The sequence below is a fragment of the Balaenoptera ricei genome, chromosome 4 (genome assembly GCF_028023285.1).
Source record: "Balaenoptera ricei isolate mBalRic1 chromosome 4, mBalRic1.hap2, whole genome shotgun sequence".
Lineage (NCBI taxonomy): Eukaryota > Metazoa > Chordata > Mammalia > Artiodactyla > Balaenopteridae > Balaenoptera > Balaenoptera ricei.
In genome coordinates, this window is record NC_082642.1 from 25,091,704 (window position 1) to 25,118,330 (window position 26,627).

The 26,627-nt window shown below is 36.0% G+C and overlaps 2 protein-coding genes across 13 annotated transcripts in view; one reads left to right on the forward strand and one right to left on the reverse strand.

The window, feature by feature from the left end:
- Positions 1-441: 441 nt before the first annotated feature.
- UBA5 (ubiquitin like modifier activating enzyme 5) lies at positions 442-22,459 on the reverse strand. 5 transcript variants are annotated; one of them, XM_059920316.1, is made up of 13 exons: positions 22,030-22,459; positions 21,704-21,933; positions 16,107-16,152; positions 15,536-15,625; positions 11,851-11,960; positions 10,920-11,006; positions 10,161-10,245; positions 9,283-9,387; positions 8,967-9,094; positions 4,970-5,105; positions 3,691-3,766; positions 3,437-3,543; positions 442-2,879 (listed from the first exon to the last, which is right to left on the reverse strand). In XM_059920316.1, exons 1-13 carry the CDS (start codon positions 22,084-22,086, stop codon positions 2,796-2,798), a joined length of 1,341 nt encoding a protein of 446 aa, XP_059776299.1. In that variant the 5' UTR covers positions 22,087-22,459; the 3' UTR covers positions 442-2,795. The 5 variants fall into 5 exon arrangements, with proteins under 5 accessions (XP_059776299.1, XP_059776300.1, XP_059776298.1 ...); XM_059920317.1 differs by lacking the exon at positions 21,704-21,933; XM_059920315.1 differs by having other exon boundaries at positions 21,704-22,459.
- An 83-nt stretch (positions 22,460-22,542) lies between these two features.
- Positions 22,543-26,627, forward strand: part of ACAD11 (acyl-CoA dehydrogenase family member 11) — a 96,191-nt gene continuing 92,106 nt past the window's right edge. For 6 of the 8 annotated variants that reach the window (XM_059920326.1, XM_059920329.1, XM_059920327.1 and 3 more), the window contains exon 1: positions 22,543-22,809. In XM_059920326.1, coding sequence (XP_059776309.1) covers positions 22,661-22,809 — 149 coding nt within the window. In that variant the 5' untranslated portion in view covers positions 22,543-22,660. The remainder of the gene's footprint in view (positions 22,810-26,627) is intronic. The other 2 variants (XM_059920332.1, XM_059920333.1) reach the window with 1 other exon arrangement.

The window sequence follows — 26,627 nt, forward strand, 5'->3', positions numbered from 1 at the left end:
TTAAACTTTAGGAAATAATCTGAGATTAATATTTTAGAAAAACCCTGAAAAAGGAAAAACTAGCAAAAGAATAATATGCATTTTTTTCTTTGTTCCTATAAAATCTGGACTTGAAAAATATACAAAAAGTGAAAACTTATATTATTCTAAGTGACTTTATGGTAAGTTTGTTGGGGGATGATGACTACTTCAAAAGGTTTAAGTTTAAATATAATTTTTAAGACTATATTTTTAAAAAAGGACTATATTTTGATCTTACTAATTATACTATCAACTCAAATGTTTTCATGTAGAATGCCTAGTTAAAAAGATAAAAATAGCTGAGACAGTCATTTCTTTGTATTTGAGGTACTCAAATAGGATAATTATGTGCGCATTAATATACACCTTTCACAGTGAAAAATGTAGCTTTCAGACAATTATAAATCGGAATTGGTAGGCTCCAAACTATGGTAGTTATAATTAATTTTCATTCATTAATACTTTACAGAAAGAAAAATATTAAAAAAACATGTGATGGGGGTGGTCAAAGCTTCATTAATATTGTTAAATGTGTATTACCTTTTTATAGGTATTCAGGGAGTAATTTTACATAAAGAAACCCATACTACATTATTTTTTTTTTTTACTATTTACATAAAACATTTGAGTAGTACCACAAATTAACTTCCCACTAACAATTAAAAAGGGATTAAAGTTGAACATATTGTTTGTTTTACTGTAATTTAGAGCCTTTGTGCTAAGGCAATTTTGGGAGTGTTTCCATCTTTCACACTAGAAACAATAGTGTTATAAATCTGGTCAAGCACTATGGGTTTATTTAGTAATGTAAAATCCAGTGATGATTAATTTTTCATAGCTGCCTACATATACAAGTTTTCATGGCATACAGATTGTCAAGACAGCTCTCTAGGTTACAAAAGATATTTGTTATCAGATTTTTTCTGCTAAAATAATAACTTTAATGGAAGATATAAGACAAAAAAATTAGATAAGATTTGGTACAGTATAAGACACCAGCAGGGTACAGTGCCAAATTAAGAACAGAAAAAAGGTCTTTAGAAGATAGCAGGTTCTAATATATATATATATGTATAACTGTTTCAATTTGTGTACACCTGAAACTAACACATATTGTAAATCAACTATACTCCAATAAAAATTTTTAAAAAAAAGGATAGTAGGTTCTAGCTATTTATCAAACTATATAAACTTATAAGTAAAGCATTACCAAATTAGTGTACCAGAGGTACCAAATTAGTGTACCAGAGGTACCAAATTAGTATACCAAAGGAATGGGACTTAGAAAGACTGCATTTCTTTTTTGAAATTCAAAGCATCTCTAGGAACTAGAAAAGTTATTTTACAGATGACTACACTAAAATTTTAAACAACAACAAATGACCTACCAAGGCAACGTAAATATGTTTCAAGGCTAGAGAAACTATCCCCATACTTTCCTGGCATCACTCTAAACATAAGAATTGCAGTATGCTAAAATCTCAAAGCTAATATATTAAACATATTCGATATTTGGGGCTTTCTGAAATTATTTTTAGAATTTTACTTTACAAGTGGGAAATGCACTTTTAATTTTTTAATGACATTTTCCTCCTAGAGATAGAATTTAGACATTTATATCTTTTCAGAGCAAAAAAAGTCATCAGAATAGGAGACTAGCATAGTACCAGCCTACAGATAATGGTTACACATGCATGTGTCTTTATTACTCTCCAAACCATTAGGAATTTATTTCAAACAAGGTTCTCTAAGCCTTCATTATTTGTATGCAAAATCCAGAGAAAACCAGCTTATCAAATTACGATTTAGTGGTCACGATCAGGGAGAATGATACTCTTCCCTGTGAAGAAATACATGTCAATCGTTGCAGAGGCAATTTTGACCTCTTTTATTGTCTGTTATCCAGGACAAACCTTTGCCAATATCTAATTACCCACGGAATCAAATTTAAATAAAATAAAGTATTAGAAGGTAGCCCATATGATGGGTATAATTTAGATGATCTTAGCCTAAATTTATCTTTTGCTCCTCAATAAAGCACACTGACTCAGATATATGTTCCACAGATGATATGCTTTTTCTTAATCAGTGCAGAAATATAATTTGTACATCCTGAAAATATCTTTATCTGTCTATCCATGAAGAAAGCTTCCTCTTATTTGACTCTGTCTTGTTTTGAATATATAATTCAGAGGTTTACAAACTTTTCCAATGACTGTATTTCAGCTTGTGTTTCATCAGGAAACATTTGAAAGGATGTTTTTATTTTATAGGTTTACTATTTGAAATTCATTGTTGCTCAAGTTAGTAGTAGTGGGCAGTTTTCCTGTAGAGAGCAATTCCAAACACAATGAGTAGATGCCTGCTGGCTCTAATCAATAGGTTGTACCTCTTGTCCTTTCCCTATACTTGACCACACACTATTCTGTTGTCCATGGCCTCAGGCAAATCAAATTGGTCCTTTCTTCCCACCCCTCCCAAAAGGCCAAAACAGTTCAATGGCTAAGTTTTAAATAAGATTTATAACTGCCTGCAATAATCCTTTGAAGTTTTCTTACTAGAATGAAACATAAGTTTTAGGAGAGTTTCTGATTTAGTTGTGGGGGGGAGAGTAACAAGCAATAGTCACAGTATTTTTAAACAGTATAACAATTCAGTGAAGATTATACATCAACTGATGTTGCCCTAAGTTTTCTCAGTTTTAAATGATTTTCTTTTTAATTGCTAGGGAACAGGTTTAGACACAGGAAATAAAATACAGGCCAGTCCATTATTTACATGTTCTTCATCTTGGCCATGAGGTCTTCCAAGCTTTCACCAGAATCTTCCACTGTTATTTCAGGTCCAGAATCTTCTTGCTATCCATAAATGAGGGAAACATGGTGAAAAAATAACCAATTAAAGTTCTTAATGCTTAGGAACATATAATCAGTGAGCCTTAACCATGTTCAACAAGTTTACAAAGTAAACTTTCTTTAATAAATATGCCTTCTAATTTTTAGGAGAGACAAAATCCTTTATTTTCCCCACCAGTCTTTTGATTTGCAAGGCAGTAATCTCAATGTTCTTGAGATCTCTACTGAAGTGGTATTTTTAAATGATATTGTGGCTAAAACTTATCAATATACAAAAAAAAAATGGTATTGTCATTTAATCAAAATCTATTTCAATTGATCCACCAATGAGTGAACAAAACTATTTTACATCTATGTTTACAAACAGTATAAACTGTGCTGTGCCTGTATTTCCATATTAACACTGAATACCTCTCTCTTTCACAAATCTTAATGCCTATAATGTAAAACACCTAAAATAGGAAATACTGCATTGGCATTATAAAATAGGTTGAAGATGAAAGAAGATAAATAGACATTTTCTCTTATATTTACTTATGGTAAACAGATTTTAGATGTACCTTTTGGGGAACTGTATATGCCACTGTAATTCCTTCAGGTAAGTCAGGAATTGGACCTGAAGAATTTTTCAGTTCCTCTTCTGAAACCTCAGATACCAACTCAATACCTGTAAGGTTAAACTTGATCTTAAAACAGTTGTTAGGAACTTAATGAGCAATAATCATTCAAAACTCGTATATCTTAATTATAATCAGTTTCCCTCCCATAAAAGATTGTTTTATGCTGCCATTTCAATTTATGAAACAATTCTTACCCCACTCATTGTCGTCATGTATTATCTCTTCCTCTTCTTGAACAACCTCCTGTGTGGGCAGTGCTGCTACCTTTTTCTGTAGAAATCAAACAGTATCAGTGTTTTTACTCATTTTCAGTTTTCTGAAGCATCAGTCAGAATTGATCAGAACCAAGAATTCAGATAGGCTTTTTTCTAAGGAAGACATACAGATAGTCAACAGACACATATCACTAATCATCAGGGAAATGCAAATCAAAACCAAAATGAGATAACACCTGTCAGAATGACTATTATCAAAAAGACAACAAATAACAAGTGTTGGCGAGGATATGGAGAAAAGGGAAACCTTGTGCACTGTTGTTGGGATTGTAAATTGTTGCAGCCACTAAAGAAAACAGTATGGAGGTGCCTCAGAAAATTAAAAATACAACTACCATATGATCCAGCAATTTCACTTCCGGGTATTTTTTTTTAAGAAAACAAAAACACTAACTCAAAAGATATATGCACTCCAATGTTCACTGCAGCACTATTTACAACAGCCAAGACATGGAAGCAACCTAAATGTCCATCAACAGATAAATGGATAAAGAAAATGTGGTACATATATACAATGGAATATTATTCAGCCATAAAAAAGAATCTTTACTATTTGTGACAACATGGATGGAACTAGAAGGTATTATGCTAAATGAAATAAGTCAGACAAAGACAAATACCATATAATCTCACTTAAATGTGGGATCTAAAAACAAAACAAAATGAAAAGAGACTCACAGATACAGAAAACAAATGATGTTGCCATAGGGGAGGTGGGGGGTGAAATAGGTGAAGGGAATAAAGAGGTATAAACCTATAATTATATAATAAATAAGTCATAGAGATATAATTTACAGCATAATGAATATGGTCAATAATATTGTAATAACTTTGGGGACTGATGATAACTGGACTTATCATGGTGCTTATTTCATAATGTATGCAAATGTCAAATCACTATGTGGTACACCTGAAACTAACATAATATTGTATCAATCCATCAAGTATATTTTAGTTTAAAAAAATTAAAATTAAAAAAAATTTTTTTAAATGAATTCAGACAGGTTTTTTATCTTACCAAAAGCAAGAAAGGACTTTGAACAGAATTTTCATGTTAAAGCATGGTGAATAAATTAAACCTTTAAAAATCCAGAATCCATTTACCTTGTATTCCAAATCTAAATAATTTTTTCTTCTTTTTTAAGTTATTGTCCTATGCAATATGATCTCTCATGCATTGTGACACATTGACATATACCTTATATTCTTCCTGTTGCTTCCTACAATTTCTGTCATCACACTGAGGATTTGGCTTCATGGACATAGTAGGGAAAAAATCCTGCATTGCATTGTATCCAAGGTAAAAACTAACAGTACCAAAATTTAACAGAAACCTAGAAAAACAAATCAAAGTAGACTTAAATAAAGAAATAAAACCATAAAAGTATTAGAAAAAAGTAACTGACTTTTTAAAAAATGACTTTGAAGAAGGTAATGATTTTTGTAACAAGCAACCCAGAAAACAAATTTCTTATCTTGTTTACAGGGCCTGGCTTATAGTAGATTTTGTTGAATGAATGAAGTCAAGAAAGGCTACTCCATTTCATCAACCATAGAATGCACTATTATTTTTTGAACATGTAATAAAGATAAAATGCTGCCAATTAAACTATGACATGTCAACAACTTTAAGAAGCATATTAATTTCACAGAAGTTAAAATGTGGCAGAAGTGTATCTTAAAAATCTCTGAGATATGGTACTAAATCTAATTTTTTTAAGTTTTTTATATATAACTTGCTGCAAAGTTTACAATCTTAAATTTGTATTAAATCTCAATAAAATTTTACAGAAGTATTCACCCATGTAATATTCACTACCAGATCAAAATATAGTCGGCACTCAGTATCTGTGGGGGATTGGTTCCAGAACACCCCCCACCCACAGGATACCAAAATTAAGCCCCTTATATAAAGTGGTATAGTATTTGCATATAAGCTGTGCACATCCTCCCATGTACTTTAAATCGTCTCTAGATTACTTATAATACCTAATACAATGTAAGTGCTATGTAAATAGTTGTAAATACAATACAGATGCTATATAAACAGTTGCAAGATTGTGGCAAATTCAAGTTTTGCTTTTGGAACTTTCTGGAATTTTTTTTTTTTTTTAATATTTTTGATCCACAGTTGGTTGAATCCACAAATGCAGAACCCAAGGAAATGGTGGGCAGACTGTATAGTGCATTTCCAGTAGGCCATAAAGCTCCCTGTGCTCCCTTCCAGTCAAATCTGATTCCTTTTAGAAGCTTATAGAAAAGCTGAAAAATCATGTACAAAAGATAAACAACAAAAGGAAAAAATCTGCAAATGCATGTTCTTAATATACAACAAGGAAAGACAAAAAAACTGAGCAAAGGATGTGAGAAGACAATTCACAGAAAAATATAAGTGCTCAACCCTTTTCACAACTGGAAATTAAAATGAGATACCCATTTTTCACCTATCAAATTGACAAAGATAAAAGAGTTTGATGACTCTAACACCATATACAAAAATAAACTCAAAATGGATTAAAGACCTAAATGTAAAACTGGGTACTATAAAACTCCTAGAGGAAAACATAAGCAGAATACTCTTTGACATAAATCACAGAAATATTTTTTTGGATCTATCTCCTAGAGTGATGGAAATAAAAACAAAAATAAACAAATGGGACCTAATTAAACTTAAAAGCTTTTGCACAGTGAAGGAAACCATAAAAAAAATTAAAAAACAACCTACAGACTGGGAGAAAATATTTGCAAACAATGCTACCAACAAGGGATTAATTTCCAAATATACAAACAGCTCATATAGCTCAATATCAAAAAGACAAACAACCCAATCAAAAAATGGGCAGAGGGCTTCCCTGGTGGTGCAATGGTTGAGAATCTGCCTGCCAATGCAGGGCACACGGGTTCGAGCCCTGGTCTGGGAAGATCCCACATGCCGCGGAGCAACTGGGCCCGTGAGCCACAACTACTGAGCCTGCGCGTCTGGAGCCTGCGCTCCACAAGAGAGGCCGCAATAGAGGCCCGCGCACCGCGATGAAGAGTGGCCCCCGCTCGCCGCAACTAGAGAAAGCTCTCGCACAGAAACAAAGACCCAACACAGCCAAAAATAAATAAATAAATAATAAATAAATTAATTAAAAAAAAAAAATGGGCAGAAGACCTAAACAGACATTTCTCCAAAGAAGACATGCAGATGGCCAACAGGCACATGAAAAAATGCTCAATATCATTAATCATTAGAGAAATGCAAATCAAAACTACAATGAGGCATCACCTCACACTGGTCAGAATGGCCTTCATCAAAAAGTCTACAAATAATAAATGCTGGAGAGGGTGTGGAGAAAAAGGACCCCTCCTACACTGTTGGGGAGAACAGTGCAGCCACTATGCAGAACAGTATGGAAGTTCTTTAAAAAACTAAAAATAGAGTTATCATATGATGCAGCAATCCCACTCCTGGGCATCTATCCAGAGAAAACTCTAATTTAAAAAGTTACATGCACCCCAATGTTCACAGCAGCACTATTTACAATAGCCAAGACATGGAAGCAACCTTGTCCATCAACAGATGAATGGATAAAAATGTGGTATATATATACAATGGACTATTACTCAGCCATAAAAAAGAATGAAATAATGCCATTTGCAGCAACATGGATGGACCTAGAGATTATCGGACTAAGTGAAGTAAGTCAGACAGAGAAAGACAAATATCATATGATATCACTTATATGTGGAATCTAAAAAATTGATACAAATGAACTTATTTACAAAACATAAACAGACTCAGACATAGAAAACAAAGGGGATAGTGGGGGGGGGGGTGAGGAGGGAGGAGGATAAGTTAGGAGTTTGGGATATACACACTACTGTATATAAAATAGGTTAACAACAAGGACCTAATGTATAGCACAGGGAACTATACTCAGTATCTTGTAATAACCTATAATGGAAAAGAATCTGAAAAAGAATATATATCACTTTGCTGTACACTTGAAACTAACACAACATTGTAAATTAACTATACTTAAAAAAAAAAAACAGTTTGATGATACCCAGTGTTACCAAAGGTGTGGACAAACCAGGTACTCCCACACTGTCATGGAAATGTACCATCCTTTTGAAGGAGAAATTTAGTAAATCTGTCAAAATAAGTATTGCATAAACTTAGAAATTCCACTTCTAAAAATTCACACTGTACAAAAATCTACTCTACAAAGATAAATGCAAGATGCTTTTTGCAGCACTGTTAATAATAGCAAAAAAATCTGTAAGTAGCTTAAATGTCCATCAATAGAGGGCTGGCTAGATATGACACATCGGTAAGAGAATACTTTGTAGCCATGATTTTTTTTTCCCTTCTTCATAACATACTGTAAAATGTTGTGTTTAGATTAAGACCTACTGAAATTTGACAGGCTATTTGTCTCATCTGAAACAGCCCTACACAGTTGCCTTGAGAGTTCTTATGTATGCCGGTATTTCTTTGCTGATGGCTGATAAATGATATTAGAGTGCCTCCCTGTATCATGTTGCAATTTGTTCTTATTATATTGGATGCTTAAGAAACATAACTAAGCTTATTAACACTGTAAAGTGAGGGAAAAAAATGGCCTGATCAAGGCACAACTAAAGCAGTTCTGCTTTTCATAAAGTATGAGTTGGTTCAAAAACTCTATGACATTAATTTTAGCTTCAAAGAAATGTTTGTCTTTATTAGTTATAGTTTAGACGGTGTGGTTGCTGGGTATCTGTTTATGGATAGCAGAGATATTACCCTAGTTAATGTTTAATCACATTCATATTATTTTTAGAAATGTTAAACCAAGATAGTGGAAGCGAGTGTGTATATGCCTAAGTCTTCACCCTTTGGCCAGATGTGCAGAAATTTAAATCATTTGGTTAATGCTTCATAAATAAATATACCAGTACCACTGTACCATTTAACAAGAACTATGCCAAATGGAGAGTAACACAAATATGTGTGTGTTGATATATGTAATATTAATTAATATATATTTAAATTAAATATATTTATATATAAAAGTATACACATATTATACATATATAAAATTTTAAAATATGTGTATTTAAAACTAAATTAAAAAAACAAATTAAATACTTAGCTAGTCATTCCAATATTTGAAATGTTTGTCAAAAGCAAACAAGACTATTCAGAAAAATTATCCTTCACTCACTTTAACACATTTTGTACCAAGATCCCAGCAACCACTCCCATAGTGGTAGGAAGACTGGCTGCACAAACACCTTCTCGTTTCAGAGTCTTCTCATCAATATTTGCAGCAACTACAAGTGGTGGAGCACACTACATGAAAAAGAATAAAAGAAAATATATTTCAAAAGAAAGGGAAAAAAGTATAAGATATTCCAAATAGTATTCCATCACATTCATTCAAAGTTTGGTTTTTCTTCGAATTGTAAACATCTTCAATGCCCCTAGGAACTCCACTACTTAACAGTGAAAAATAATAACCCAAAATGAATCATGCATACCGCAAAACAAGCAGATTCTCCAGGAATTATGAGCTGTATATGCCCTGAAACTGCATTTTCACTGACCCCAGACTCCATCCATGTTTGTCCAAGCTCATTACAAGCCTTAACAGAAATAGGTGAAAACACAAGAAAGAACATAAAAAAGCAAGAAGTAATTTACCATAAGTTCTTTTCATGAAAAACTGGAGTTTAAATGAATTACAAAGGGTTTTTAAAAATTAATTTTCAGAAACATAGAAGAAAGTTGTAAATAATAGAATTCCTTAGCAATCGCCACTCTCCTTAAAAAAGAAACTGACAGCATTCAGGTAAGCAGTCAATATAAATATCTAATTAAATTGAACCATAGTTTATTGGATTTCTTATTAGATTAATGTAAAACTTCATTTTTCTAAAATAATTTCAGCAACAAAAAAATGCAAAATGTCATTTGCAAAGTTGAAAACACAGTAATTCAAAAGAAAAAGAATTCAGTTTTATTTTTGAGAAATCATGTGTGTAGGCAATTTATACACATTTATACATTTACTTAAAATAAATCAACAAAAGTAAAAACCAATGCCGACCAAGAATAAGACAGTATTATAAGATATTCATTCATTTTAAAAATTGTACATCAAAATTATCTGCTGTTTTAGTTTGCTCTATTGGCATGAGAGAGTAGGATACTGAAACATATGCCACACCAACAAGGCTAGACAGGTCCCATTAGAATAAATTTCAAAAACAGGATGAGAGAACATTAAAAACAAATAAAACACATTATCAAAGGGTTTAAATACAGAACTATTTTCAGAATGTGGAATATATACTGACAGAGTATACAGGAAAATAGATAAATCCATGATAACACATTATACAATAGGAATACTCACTGTATTTATTGTCATTCGAGCTTCAAAATTGTCCACACAGCTAAGAACTAGGTCAACAGGTTTTCCTTCTTCTAACCCACCATTACTAGGCAAAGAAAATAAATTTTATTTGAAAAAAATCAGGACACAAAATACACTCTAATTAGACTTTATCTGTTCAGTCAATACATTTAGTCTTTCAGTAAATGTTTGAGTATAATTATAACATAGCATTTAATATTAAAGACCCAGTATACATTGAGTACTCACTATTACAAACATAATATCAATGATATTACAGTATTTCTTATATAAGATGTACAAGGGTGCGAGAAATATAAAATCTGTTCACAAAAGTTACCATTTCCCTATCAGCTTTCACAGACTTTTACTCATGTTTCACTACAAATGTAAATGTAATAAAGTTAACTGAATACAATTGAATATTTCAATGGTGTTAGTCTGCAGAAAACTACTTTCAGATAGAAATATAATCTATAACACAGAACTTATAATTGAGGACCCCTTGTTATATCATTATAATAACAGGCTTTTTTAGACTTGTTTTTTATTTTGTTGTTACTATAGTTTTTTGGACAATATATGCTTTTTACTGAGCTCCCAATACATAAAAATTACACAAAAAATTTTAAAACTATTTTAAAAACAAAATATATATCAACCTACCAACTCAATGAATTAATCAATCATTGACAGATTTTCTAATAATACTTAAAATGAGCTGGACATTGTGCAAAATATTCATAAATAAAATTTTACCTTATTCTATTCATGAAACGTTCAAAGTTTTCTACTGTGGTTATATTGTAGTTGTGTACTTCAAAAAGAACATCAGGATTAATGTTCCTAAGAGGGAAAAACGGAATGATTATACAAACTACTAGTAAAACAGTAAAAGAAAGCAAGATAAAGAACTAAAAGAGCTAAAAATCATTTAACAGACGTTAGAGAAATGGAATTCAAGCCATTCAAAGAAAATCCAAAGTCCTCTTCTACCTCTTTTGTCCCACTTCAAGGACCAGGTTCAAAACATGTAGACTGTCAGAAGGATTACAAAAATATTCCCACAATCTATGTGCTGGGAATTAAGCCTTTATTACGTCTGTTAGCTACAGTTCAGCCTGACAGAGAGCTTCTTTGTTACTTATCCAATTCAGTGCAAATATGTTTAGGACCACAAAGAAACATCCTAGAGTAAGGGTTGGCAAACTCTGGCTCTTGGGCCAAATCTGACTACCACCCTGCCACCTTTTTTTTTTGTAAGTTCTGCAAGCTAAGAATAGTTTCTACATTTTTAAATGGTTGCAAGAAAAGAAAAAAGTCAAAAGAAGAACAATATTTCATGACGTGAAATTTTATATGAAATTTAAATTTCAGAGTCCATAAATAAAGTTTTTATTGGAGCAGTTGTGCTCATTCACTTTTATTGATATACTGCCTACAGCTACTACAACTGCAAAGTTGAGCAGTTTTGACAGAAACCATATGGCCCTCAAAGCATAAAATATTTACTATCAAAAAAGAGGCTGCCAACCCAGATCAAAGAGGTAAGAAAATTCTTTTTGTATAAGTGAAACCTGCATTTTTATAAAGGAAAATTCAGGTGCATTTATATGTTAGTTTAACTCATACCAAATACACACAGGAAGATTTCACCAATTTCACTGCCTTCAACTGCTATTCCATTTACCTCAAAGTATGTTCTGCTGCTTGAACTTTACTTAATCCTGCTTGATGAGGTTGGAAGAAAAGTCTATTCATATTGGCCAGTTCCACCTTGTCATAGTCAAAGAGCAGCAACTAAAATGAAAATAGTGGTATTCTGATGAAAAACGTACCAAAAAACAAACTAAAAATAACAAACTAGTCAGCTTTCCACCTGATGGGTTTAACTGTTTGACAGTAATAATATTAACTAATTCTGAAATACTAGGTGCCATATATTAACTCATTTAGTGACCATACAATATATAAGTACTCGTATCCTCATTTTAGAAATAAGACAACTAGGGTACTTGCCCAAAAGCCACTCAGCTAGTATGTAGTGAAAATGGGATTCAAATTCAGGCATTCTCAATCCAGCATCTGTACCCTAAACACGACGCTGTACTGCCTCTCTAAATGATTATCTCAAAAATTAATGTTCATTCCATTTCATTGCAATTTTTACAAACTGTGCCAAAATCCTACTTCGTTCCAATGTTTGGCTAAAAACCAAGAACCCATTAGATAAATGAAATTTTTAAATAAGATAAAAACAAATGCTGTAGCTTAAAACCATAGTATAACACAATTCCTTTCATGAATAAGGCACTATATATACTCATGCCATGGCTAAAACATTATTCCAAACAGAATTATTAACCAATCAGTTAATTGCTGTTTCCTGCTATATATTTAGGCATGACAGCATCTGTCAAACACACTCACACAACTTTAAAATGGCCGAAAGGTCCATTTCTTATCGGTAAGAACAGGTTGAACCCAAGTATATCCGAAGTCCCTTTTTTATTTTTTAAATTATCGAAAATTAAATCTTTATTGGATGAGACTAAGAGTAGATTAGACGTTGCAGGGGGAAAAGAGGATCAATGAACTTGAAAGCAAAGCAATGCAATTTATCCAAAGTGAAGGAAAAAAGAACCAAAAAAAACCAAAAAACAAAAAACTGAGCCTCTAGACCTATGGAGTAATTCAAAGCAGTGTAAAAATGATATACAGTTCCCAAAGTCCCTCCTTCTTTATCTAAAATTCCGTGACTTTGTAATGTAATTCTCGGCATCCTAAATCTAACAATAATAACAAAAATGGGATTTTCCTCTTCTCCATACAGAAACTAAAAGAAGTTAACCCAGCCCATAAAAACAACACGTAGGTAACTCTCAGTATCTTGCTAGAAAAGATATCACTTATACTCTCTATGAAACTTTCTAACCCTATTTAGAGTCTCCAAAATTTGGTTTATTTAAGCTCAGTCAACAATATTTATTAGGTCAGGCCAAGTTTTAAATCTGAGTTTCAGCCTCATAGCTGGTTTATGAGTAAGTTGTAGGAAATCCTAAATTTGGGGACAGGAGGTGTGAGCAGTAACTGTGTCACTAATTAGCTCTGCTTCTGGGTAAGTCACTTTCACTGTTTAGGACTGTATCCTTATCTGTAAAATAAGGCAGTTAATCTAGATCTGGTGATTCAGTGTGCCCCAGGAATTCCAGAACTTTCAGGAATAAGAAGTGGGCTCTGGATCTCCAATCCTCCGCTTCCCTACTTAACCCCATGAAACAGCTTCTTGTTTCTCTGTTTTACATATTGAAGAAAAGAGTTCTGAAACTTACCTAAGTAGATCCTTAGCTTACAAACTTGAGTTTACATTGGAACCACTGTATTTAAAAAATACAAATGTGTAGGTCTCATCCCCAGAGGTTCTGATTAACCTATTATGTGGTGCAGTCTGAACATAAGAATTTTTTTAAACATCCAAGGTGATTCTAATTACAGCAATATTTGCTAACTGTTCTAGACCCTTGCTACTCAAAATGTGGCCTGGGATAACCCCGTCAGCATCACATGAAGCTTGTTAGAAATACTGGAGTACTTCCTCAACTTTAATATGCCTACAAATCATCTGGAGTTCTTGTTAAAATATAGATTCTGATTCAGCATGTCTTGGGTGGGGCCTGGGAATCTTCACGTATAACAAGCTCCCAGGTGATGCTGTTCTTAAAGCATAGTCCCCGGAACAACATCATCAGAACCACCTGGGAACTTGTTAGAAATGTACATTCTTAGGTCCACCTGAAACCTATAGAATCAAAACCACTGGGGTAAAGTCCGGCAATCTGTGTTTTAATAAGCCTTCCAAGTGATTCTAGTGCACACTCAAACCTGCGACCAGCAAATCTCCATGATCTCTACCACCCTTGATCAATCAGCCAAGGCATGTATGTCAGGTATAAGCAATTATTGGCTAGCTTTTATAAACTTCTTGAAAGGCTTTAAAATGTTAAACATTTTTTAGTATTTTGGTGTTGTCTTTTCTATATTGATAAATAAGTGCCAACTTTGAAACCACTTTCTTTTAAGAATTTGGGGCATGGAGTGGACCAACATATTAAAAAGCACTGATAAAGCAAACATTTTTCCACAAAGTTTAGCAAAATGATATACAACTGTGGAAAACTTATGTATTCAAGCACTATCTATCTAACATCATGGACTCTGGCTTTATAAATCTAAGATTGGTAGGCTGATTTCTGGTACAAAGTTAACTTCTCCTTCCTACCCAATCAAATCAATTTTAGAAAAAAGTATGGGACTTCCCTGGGAGTCCAGTGGTTAGGACTCAGCGCTTTCACTGCCACGGCCCCGGCAGTTCAATCCCTGGTCAGGGAACTAAGATCCTGCAAGCCACGCGGTACAGCCAAAAAAAAAAAAATTTAGAAAAAAAAAAAAAAGAAATGTATGGGTTAAAAAAAATCTGGAGCATTCACTAGTTCAAATTCAAGAGGAAGAAAGGTAGATGCTTTCTAGTTTGTCTTGTATAAAAACTGTGTTTAAAAAATTTTTTTGGATGTTTCAGTGTTTCACTACACACTTTATCAATTTAACAGCCTTCTTTCCTAAACTTGTATGTCTAAAACACTTAAATCCAAACAAAAAAGTTCCTGAACACAATCAGGTAGTCCTTGTTTAATTAGTAATAATATTAGCTTCCTTTTGGGTGGGTTTATGTCTTAACCCCATCCACTGGGGTAGAAAAAACAACTGAATAAATACACCACAAATCATGGACCTAGAGTCTGTCATACAGAGTGAAGTAAGAAAGAGAAAAACAAATATCGTATATTAACGCATATATGTGGCATCTAGAAAAATGGTACAGATGAACCTAATTGCATGGCAGGAATAGAGACACAGACATAGAGAACAGACATGCGGACGCGGCGGTGGGGGGTTAGGGAGGTGGGATGAATAGGGAGATTGGGATTGAGCTATATACACTACCATGTGGAAAACTGCTAGTAGGAACCTGCTGTATAGCACTGGGAGCTCAGCTCGGTGCTCTGTGGTGACCTAGATGGGTGGGATGTGGGGGTGCGGGGGGGTAAGGGGGGTGGGAAGGAGGTGCAAGAAGGAGGGGATATACGTATACATATACTGATTCACTTCGTTGACACCAGAAACTAACACAACATTGTAAAGCAACTATACCCCAATTTAAAAAAAAAAAAAAAAAGACCTGGGATAGAAAATAAATAAATAAATACACCACAAATCAATAAGCCATTAGTAAGGAGAAAAAAAATTCTAATTTGTACCTGATTTACTCCAGAGGTGATTGGGTTCCCTAAATGATAGACAAAGAGAGATGTTTTTACCTTACCAATGCCACATCTTGTCAGCATTTCAGCAGTCACACTGCCAACTCCACCAACACCTACTATTGCTACAGCAAAGGTACGGATTTTCTGTAAAATGCAAAATTATATATGTGTTGGTTAATAATTCTTCATCGGGGCTTCCCTGGTGGCACAGTGGTTAAGAATCTGCCTGCCAATGCAGGGGACACAGGTTCGAGCCCTGGTCTGGGAAGATCCCACATGCCGCGGAGCAACTAAGCCCATGAGCCACAACTACTGAGCCTGCGCTCTAGAGCCCATGAGCCACAACTACTGAAGCCCACGCACCTAGAGCCCGTGCTCTGCAACAAGAGAAGCCACCGCAATGAGAAGACTGCACACCGCAACGAAGAGTAGCCCCTGCTCGCTGCAACTAGAGAAAGCCTGCGTGCAGCAACAAAGACCCAATGCAGCCATAAATAAATAAATAAATAAATAAATAAATAAATAAATAAATAAATAAAAATAATAATTCTTTGTTGGAAATGTCATCGAAAGTTATTTTCATTTATTGAAATCGTCTTCAAAAACTTGGAAGGGTTTATCTTACCTCATAGTCACTTACAATTCCCATTCGTTTCAATGCCATCAGGCGGCTTAAAACAAAGGAAAAAAATATTTTAAGGCTTACAATCTTTTAATTAATAGTGATATAGGTAAACATACATCATCACAGAAAATAAACTGTGAGAGAGGAAACAGTGAGTGTGAGAGAGAGAGAAATCTTTCAGCTAATTTTTACCAGATGAAACTAAATCACTTCAGCACTGATGCCTGAATACCCTCCCTCCAAGATGTAGCCTGTGCAACAAGATTTTTTAAAAGTTCCTCATACATTCTAATGTGCAGTCAAGATTGAGACCTATTGACTCAAATGTTAAGTTTCCAGAGAATGGGTCAAAGTGAAATTTCAAAATTTTCCTATGCTTATTAGTATATGTAAATATTTAGTGTTTAACTCAGACTTAATGTTTAATGTGTAACATCAGAATAATCTCATGGCTGGAATTCTATTCACTTGTTGCCTCTGCCCACAATGGATAATGTCTACTTTCAGTAAGCACCTCTTATACCAAGGACTCTAAGAGATATTTACCTAGTCACTGCTAGTCTGTTATCTTCTTCAGTATTTTAGGTTTTTTTAAATACATATACTTTAAAGCTATATACATATACATATAATCCCCATTAGTTTACACTTTAGTAAGAGTCAAATAGTTCTATCAGGCTTGTTAGGAAACTCAGCAGTGTTCTGGCCTGCTCCCCCATTTTCCTCTCCTCACTCATTTTTAACTCTGTTACCAACATATCTCTAAATAACATGCTAACATTGTTATTTCTTGACTTTCAGGTTTAGGTACTATCTGAAGATTTCACTCTTTATCATTAAACACAAATATTTCCCATCTCACCAGCCTCTTGATATTGTTATATGGTCATTTTGGTTAGATGTTAATACTGTTCACAACTGGACAATGTAGTATATTAGAATTTACCCTTTCCTGTATGATCCCCACCCTTGAAGTTAATAATTGTGTTTGTTCTTATGTTTACTTTTCTATGTATTTTCACAAATTCAACCCCAGTTGTCTAAAATTCCTCTAGATACAGTGATATACATGAGGTGTTCTAGCAATTTCTTCTTAAAGATATACTAGAATCTTCTGACATGTCCCCATGTGCACATTTACTGCACATACAGCTCCCATCCTGCGTTCTCCCTTCATCATATTACAAATTCTCTTCATTTCTTCATCCTGTATTAATCTCCTGCTTCTGGTACCTTAGAGCTCAATGGTTCTAAAGTGTGGCCTATGGATCAGTGGCCTATGGAATTTGCTAGAAATATCATTTCTTGAGTCCCCACCCTATAATCACCAAGCGAATCAAACTTTGAATGTGGGGCCTAAACAATCTGTGTTTTAACAAGCTCCCCAAGTAATTGTGATGCACACTAAAGTTTGAGAGCCTCTGCTATAGATTATTTCTTAATTTATTCTCTTGCTATGGTTGGAAGAACATCTTCTCATAGCTTTGTAAAGGGTACAAGGAAGGTAAATTTTGAGAACGTGTATGTCTGAAAATGTTATTTACCAAACTTCTTAAAAATGTTTTATCAAAATGTTTTATCAAAATTCTATTTTTAGAAATGTATTATAAAAATGACAAATTGAAGGGTATATAATCGTTGAAAGCTACACCTACACACACACACGCACACTTAGTCGATAGTTAAACTTGGTATAGAATTCTATGTTAGAAACATTTTCCTTCAAAATTTCTAAGGTGTCTTCTAGCTTCTGAAATCTCATGATGTCCCTTAGAGTGAATCTATTCTCATCAATTGTGCCGAGTACTGGTTGGACTCTTTCAAATAGGAAACATGTTTTTTCAGTTCTGGGAAATTTCCTTGAATAATGTGATGATGCCCTTGTTTGGTTGGTTTGTTTTTCCTGGACTTTCTGAAACTTCTATTATTTGGAAGTTGGACCTCTTGGACTAGTCCTCTACTCTTAATTTCTTTCTCCTATTGTCCACCATTTTAGTTTTCTGCTCTGTTCTCTGGATTTCTTTCAACATTATTTTCCAAATCTTCTATTGAGATGTTCACTTTTGTTATCATTCTCCATTTGCAAGAATTCTTTTCAATTATCTGAATGATTTCTTTTTGTAGTAACTTGTCCTGTTTCATTTTTACAATATCTTTCCTTTCTGAAGATACTAATAATAATATTTGGGTTGTGTTCCCCTTACATAGTCTATTCAAGTAACTAATTTTATTTTCTTTCTTTCACATTAGGAGCTTCTCTCATCCTTTATTCTGCTCATATTTAAGAGCCAGACACTAATAAAGGCAAGGATGTGGGCATTGCTTGTTTGACTTCGGGCTTCACTGTAGGGTGATCTGGCTGGGTTGTTTAGTTGAGAAACCCACAATGTCAGTGTCTTTCAGTCTCTCTTTTTGGTGCTCTCAGATTCCCTAGAGAAGAATCTTTCAATTTCCAGCCTGAAAAGTCTTTATGCCCATAAGTTTGGGGGTGTTACATGGAAGAACAAGGTTGGGAGTCCTAGCATTCAGTATGTAAACATTTAGTTAATCCCCTTTCTTCAGGTATGAAGACTTGCTTCAATTATTAATATAAATCATCTATTCTACTCTCCAATGAGTAAATCTCTAGTCTTCTCTCCTGATAGAGAAGAAGTATTTGCCCAGCTACCCAAAGTGAAGTAGTGAACCTGGGTTGTTTCTTCAACAGATTTTCAGCCATATCTTTCTTAGCCCTACCTTAAGCCCTTCTAGAAATACTATGCCTATTCTTGAGCTTTTGGGGAATTCTGTTGTATAAACTGGGTTGCAGCCTTTAGAGTCAATTTCTTTGGATCCTTTAAATCAGTTATCAGTCATCCATCCCTTTTCTAGATTCTAAAACTGTCTAACTATAATCTTTTAAGTACAGGGACTCACCCATCCCCCAATTACTTATAGAAACCCTCTATTTTTTCAGTGGAGGTTTATTCCTTTTTAAAAACTCCTTTACTTTCATTTTAGTGGGATTGGGTAGACAGTGATAATATATGCCTTTGATCAATCTGCCATCTTTACCTTGATGCTCTCTTTAATCTTTATATATAACGCTGAGAAGAATGCAACCTCCTTTTACGAATGGGGAAAAAGATTCAGGTTAATTAACTTGCCCAAGATTAGCTAAATGGCAAACAATTATTCAGAGTTGGGTTTTTGAGCCAGTATTTAAAACCAGGTTTTCTAATTTCAAAGCCTCTGCTCACCTCTTCATTTAGTCAACATGCTTCTAATTATATTACATACCACATAATTTTACAGTTACTTGTGTTGATCATTATTCTACAACCACTGAATCTCCCAAACTAAAGCAAAAGGTCTTTGAGGGTCAGGGGCTTTATATTATATTTCTATTGTATCACTTGATGCAATTAAAATGATGTAGGAGACCTACAAATCCCTCTCCTATATTTTTTCTGATAACCATGTATCAATACTTTATCATATTTCTTACCACTCATATTGTAATCCCATGTTTACTTTTCTATCTATCTCACACTCACCTGGTAACCTCTGGAGAGAAAGGACCATGTCTACTTTGTATTCCCAGTGTCTATGCATAATAATAAGTGGTAGATAACATTATCCAGGATGGCTAGAGATGAAAAGGTGCTAACTAAATATTTGCTGAATGAACAACAATTCAAAAACTTAAGGCTGATCTTTATCAAATTTCCATGTACTAGTGCAGAGATTTGGGAGACAACTGCCATCTCCTAAGTAGCAGTTTTAATAAAGACAAATGGTGCAAATAATATAGAAAATACTAAATGTTTAAATTTGAGTTCTGAATGTTAGGTTTGTGGTCATTACAATGTCAAGGAATCATCTCACATTAAAATGATGTCTGAAAGATGATTCTAAATATATGATCGGACTTCCCTAGTGACGCAGTGGTTAAGAATCCACCTGCCAATGCAGGGGACACGGGTTCGAGCCCTGGTCCGGGAAGATCCCACATGCCACAGAGCAACTAAGCCCGTGCACCACAACTACTGAGCCTGCGCTCTAGAGCCCGTGAGCCACAACTACTGAGGCCCACGTGCCACAAATACTAAGGCTCACGTGCCACAACTACTGAAGCCCACACACCTAGAGCTTGTGCTCCACAAGAGAAGCCATCAAAGCAATAAGAAGCCCGCGCACTGCAACAAAGAGTAGTCCCCGCTCAACTAGAGAAAGCCCAGAAAGCCCGCGCGCAGCAACAAAGACCCAACGCAGCCATAAATAAATAAACAAATTTGTTTTAAAAAATAAATATATGATCCACATTCCTTTGCTTTTCTTGGAGGGAATATTTCAAAATTTTCATTTGTAAAATTGAAAAATGTTTAAGAATGCCAAATGGAATAGTTTCCACTCATTCTAATTAGAGATGTCAATTCATGCTTATTCAACCTCTAAAAATTTTGGATGGTTAACCCTTCATATGTGTCAAGTAAAATACATGCACCCTGTCAATTATATCTCAAAACTGAAAGAAAAAAAAATTTTTTAAAACGTAGTAAGATAAATGAGAGAAAAGCAAGAATCTGGCATGATTTCACTTAATTTGGGTTAAAATGAACTCTTTTGTAATTATGGAACAATTATAATTTTGGTCAGGTTTTTCTATCACAAATAAAATAGTAATTAACATCTTTGTGCCTAAATACTGGTCTGCATTTTAGGTTGTAAAAAAAAAAAATGAAAATGCACCCTAAGACTTCCACTGAGGCTTTATATGTCATAAATAAAACCCTTCTTTAAAATCCAAACTCTCCTGCTCTTTGAAGAGAAAGAGCAACAATAATATCTTTCCTGTTTCACCTACTCTAAAACTATCCAGTTTTTAGCCACACTACTTAATGGCTTATTTATTTTTACTGGGGAGACAGTTCCATGTGAACTTTGGAGTAAGACAAACCTAATGCCAGTCCAGGCCTTTTTAGCTACTGTTAGCTCTATGACCTGTGGCAGGTCACAGCAGCTCTCTAAGCCTCATTTTTCTCACTTATAAAATGGGGATAAAATAATAGCAGCAATCTCCTGGGGTTGTGGTGAAGAGGAAAAGTGACAGTGCACGCCCGCTGAATTAACAAATCTTAGGAAAAGAAGAAAGGAGAGGAGCAGACAGGCCTGGGGAAGTCCAATGGTTTTAGAGCTAATCCAGCTCTCTCCACCATGCCCCCAATTTAAGAAACACTGAGAAGACTTTATGAAGCTCCCAAGTTTAGGCTTAGCGGGTTTTACATCTGGCGTCTTCTGAAAGTTTTTACTCTCAGTTTTACGCAGAGCGAGGAAAGACTAATAGAGGCAGGGGCGGTAGTTAACTGGATACGTGTCCTCAGCAAGCACAGGAGCAGCACCATATGGCTGATTCGGTTGGGTTTTTTAAAAAGAGGAAGAACACGTTTCACCAGTACTAAGACTTGGTCTTGCCCGTTTGGGAACAGGACCCCAGAACAAGAAAAGGGAGGTGCGAGGCCGTGTGAGCTGGAGAGCAGCGGGGAGCGCCTCACTCCTGACCACCTGGGGACGGTGACCTCGCCCCTCTCCCCGCCCCGACCCGCCACGCAGGTCACCTGTAGGGGTTGGAATCCACCACCTCGGGGCTCATCTTTTCAATGCGGGCCCGACCGCCTCCTCCATCGCCGTCCCCCAGGGCCCGGCGACTTCTCTCCTGGGCCAGTTCCCGCTCCAGCTCCTCGACCCGCTGCTGCAGCCGCTCCACAGACTCGGCCATGGCTGGGACCCCGGCCGCCAGCGCTCCCAGCCCCGGCCGTCGACGTCGCCGCCGCCCCACGCTGTTGGCCTGCTGGGCCCGCGAGGGGTATGTGAGGAGGCACCTTGCGGCGGCCTTCCTAGCCCACAATCCTGAGGAAGCCCTCCCACCGCCTCCCGGACTGACCGTCTCCGCCGCTCCCGCGGGCCTCTCAGAGCGCCGTTTCCGGTGCGTTGCAGTCATCGTTCCCCCTCAAAGAAAAACCAGCCCTTTCAGTTTCCCTCTTCGCCCGGGCCGAAGCAGGGCCCGGGTCATCAGGGTCCAGAGCCGGCGGCCTGCGATGTTGCCTTTCCAACCGTGCGGCCAGGAGAATCCCCAGGATCTTTTATTCCTGGGCTCGAGGTCCTGACGGGCCCTTTTCTGAACCGGACCCTATAGGTCTTCCGCCTGCCGGTGCATTAAATTTGGAGGCGGAGGAGGCTTCGGCGTTTGTATTTACCCGTAGTGACTAAAGTGGTTTTGCTTTCTTTAGAATTGAGGCCTCCAACTCTGAGGCTGACTGAAAATTTTAAATCCAAACACACGAGGCCCTTCTGGCACTTCCTGACACAGCCCAAGTCCTAGGCCAGTGCTGCCCAGCAGCGGCACCTGGCGGGGGGGGGGGGGGGGTGTGATTGGCTGGAGCCGCGGGCCCGCCTCCGCGCGGTCGTCTCGGACTCGCCCCAGGCTGTGGAGCGGCGCTCGCGTGCCAGAGGTATCCGAGCCGTGGAGACTTGTGGTTTCTCTGAGTTTGTGGTCTGAGGCGGCAGCACTGATCATGGAGACCGGTGCCTCCCGCGAGCCCGAGACGGCCGAAGTGCTGCCCCAGCACAAGTTCGACTGCAGGTCTCTGGAGGCCTACCTACACCAGCACTTGCCCGGCTTTGGGGTCGAGCCCGAGGCCAAGCTGACCGTTGCCCAATACAGGTATCGACGCCAGCCTTCTCCGCCCGCAAAAACAGATCTGTGCCTTGTGTTTTTCTTCCTCTGGCCTTGGGTGGGTTCCCAGTTTCCCCCATCCTGTTTGTTTTTCCGCAATGAAGCACTCTGCAGGCGAGAGCTGCCGTCACCGGTCCCTTGCATTACATTCTGAGTATTTCCACTTCAAGGGCAGTGATGGAAGCACGATAACATGAACGATTCCAACTACAAGAAGGAATCTTTGTTAACAACTATATTCACTGAGGCAATTAAGGTTAGAAGGTCTGTGGGATATAAAGAGGCCTTCGCTCAACGTTTGTCCTATAACCTTTTTTTCTGAGAAGCGGATGTAATTCCGTTCACATTGGCATATTCTTGGAGGCTGAGTTAATGGTACCAGTTAGGGGATCCGAATTCTTATCCTAGATCTTCCGTTTAACAAATCACAGCACCACTTTGGGCTTTAGTTCTTTCTGAAGTAGGGGAATAGAACTGGGTGACCGTTCTAAGAGCACTGTTCCCCACCGTGAATCTGGCTCTAGTCTGATGTTGTATAATAGAAAATAATTTTCAAATAGACTTTATTCTAAAAATAGTATTTTGATAAACAGAGCTATAGAAGCAGTCCTGGCTTCCAGAAAACTAGACGTGCCACTTACTGACTGGGAATTTAAATACTATGGTACATGAACTCTCTGAGAACTAGTTTCATAATCTGTAATAAATATCTTCCTGTTCTGCGTGATGCTGATAATTAAATGAAGTAATACAGGTGAAATGGCTTAACACTGTAACAGAACTGTATACCAGTGGCATTTATCACTGACATTTATATTCCTTGACTACTGATTTCAGAGAAATTAAAAATAGTGGAAAGGAGATGGATCAGAGAGGGTTTGGGGGTGTGGAATTAAAAGGCACCCTGTGGGAATTCCCTGGTGGTCCAGTGGTTAGGACTCGCGCTTTCACTGCCCGGGGCCGTGCGGTGCCGCTGCCAAATTAAAAACAACAACAAAAAATAAAAATAAAAGGCACCATGTCACAATAGATATTGTAGGATGAAGGAGAAGGTGGAATAAAAAATGGCTGAACTTTCTAGCCTAGAAGCCTTGTGTTATAAACAAACTAACAGCTCAAAGTTCAAATTTGCTATGGGAATCTGAACAAGTTATTTAACTCTTTTGAGCATTGAATCCTCCTTTGGCAAAATGGGGATAGTAATATTTCTCTCCTAGAGTTGTTGAATTATCTAACTGAGAGTTAATTCTGAATTAAGTTGAATGTTAAACCAGAATTGTGCTTGATAAATGGAATTAGTTGTGGCGTAAATAGTATATATGTGTGGAACTATCTCCACAAAGAATACACATTTATTTCCAAGACACATGAAAAAGTTTATGAAAATTGAAGACATGTTAGGCCACAAAGGAAGTTTCAGAAATTCTAAAGCGTCATTCTTAAAAAAAAAAATTCAGAATATAAATGCCAAAAGTTTAGAAATCAAGAGAAGATAGCTAATAAATACATTTTAGAAACTAATTGAAATACAGATTAAAGAGCCAATAATCTACAGAAAATAATGGAGTTTATCAAAGTTCAGTATGCAAAAATCAATTGCATTTCTTGACTTTAGCAACAAAAATGTAAAAATACAATTTTCAGAAAGATAAAATTAATAAGAGCAACAAATATAAATTTCTCAAATATTAATCGAATAAAGTATGTGCAAGACCTTTGTAAAGGAAATTATAAAACTGTATTAGGACCTTAAAAAGAACTAAATAAATTGAGACATGCCATGTTCACAAATAGGAGAATTCAGAATTGTACGTTTCTCTTTTTTCCCAACTGATCTATAGATTCAGTGCAATGACGATCAAAATCTTAATTTTTTCCCTAACTTGAAAAATTACTCCTAAATTTTATGTACAAGAGCAAAGGGCTAAGAATAAGCAAAAACACTCCTGAAGAAGAACAAAGTAGGAAATTTGAATTAAGATGGCATATTATTAGCACAGAGATAGACAAACATCAATAAAATAGAGTCCACAAAAAGACCCACATGTTTATAGAACTTTGACATATGACAGTGGTGGCACAGAGAATCAGTGTGTGTGGGGTTGGAGGGAGAAAAGATTTTTCAGTAAATTATACAGCAATAATTATTATCTGTATGATAAAATTGAAATTAGACCTGTCCCTTACTCTACCTCACACAGTTCCAGGTGGACTACAGACTTGAATGGTAAAGGCAAAACTGTAAACATTTGGAAGACATATAGGAGAAGATCTTTATGACTTTGGAGTAGAGGATAAAATCTTTAAAAAGACAAAAGCACAAACCATGAAAGAAATGACTGATAAATTTTTAGTGAAAGAATCCTTAAAGTGAAAGAACAAAAGAAAATATTTTCAGTGTATATAATGGATAAAAGATTAATATCCAGAACATATAAAGAACTACAATAGCCCAACAGAAAAATGGGCAAAAGACTTGAAGATACTCAACCTCATTACACTGTAATAATTGGGGAAATGCAAATTAAAATGACAAGATACCATTTCACACCATCATATTCACTTTGTTTTTTTTTAATCTGACAATATCAAGCAGGATATGAGATAACAGGGACTCATCCACTATTGGTGAGGGTATGAATTAGTATAACTACCTTGGAAAACAATTTGGCACAGTTTTGTAAAGATGAAGCTGGGAAGACAAAGCCCTATGACAAAGCAATATTCCTAGTTTTATACTCCTGAGGAACTCTTGTACCAGGGTATCAGGAGATAATCTACAAAAATGTTCATTGCACTGTTTGTAATAACAAAAATACAGGAATAAAACACAATGTTCATCAATAGTAGAATGGATGAATAAATCGTAGTATATTCACGTGATGGAACACCATACAGCAGTGAACATGATTCAGCTGCAGCTATACACAACAACACAATCAAAAACTGGACAAATAAGCAGTATATTGTTTAAGGAGATAAACGTAAAGGGAATGATATATTTAAAAATCAAGACAGTAGTTACTCTGAAGGGAGGAACAGGGAATTCCCTGGTGGTCCAGTGGTTAGGACTCAGCGCTTTCACTGCAGTGGCCCAGGGTCAATCCCTGGTGGGGGAACTAAGATCCCTCAAGCAGCACGGCACAGCCAAAAAATAAAAAATAAAAAAATGAAGGGAGGGACACAAAGAGAGCTTCAGAGATACAGTAACTTTTTTCTTTCTTAAACTGGGTAGTGAGAACACTGGTGTTTGTTGTGTTATTCTTTATGCTTTACAAATTTTGTAAGTATTTTTTATCTATGCAAAATTTATTTTTAGAATTTGCAAAAATTAAATCATATTAGAAATAAAAATATTTAGATTTAAACAATAATGAAGGCATTGTATAACTTGATAGAACAAAACATATGATTTCCAGCTATGTGCATAATATGTGCCTGGCACTGCTCCAACCACTGGGGACATAACAAACAAAAAAATCTTGCCTTTTTGGAACTTCCATTCTATTTGGAGAAGATAGATGATAAATAAAATCACTTTCTAAATATTACAGTGTAGGAAAAGGTGATGTGTATCATGGAGAGAAACAAAGGAGAATAGGAAATGTTTAGGAGGAGGGAGAAGAAAGGCCTCAGTGAGAAGGTGACATTCAGCAAAGAGAGATGGGGATGTAAGCCATGTAGCTATCTGGGGAAAGAGTATTCCAGACAGAGGGAACAGCAAGAGCAAGGGCTCTCCCGTGGGTGGAGAGACTACAAGCCAATGTGCCTGGAGTTGTGTAAGCAAGGGCAACAGGAATTCTGTT

Coding starts and splice junctions, on each gene's coding strand:
- UBA5 (XM_059920315.1), bottom strand. CDS start 22,086: ATGACTGCAACGCACCGGAAACGGCGCTCTGAGAGGCCCGCGGGAGCG. Junction 15,626..16,106: donor GAATTGTAAGTGACTATGAG/GTAAGATAAACC, acceptor TGCATTTTACAG/AAAATCCGTACCTTTGCTGT. Junction 9,388..10,160: donor CTCGAATGACAATAAATACA/GTGAGTATTCCT, acceptor ATTTCTGTTAAG/GCTTGTAATGAGCTTGGACA.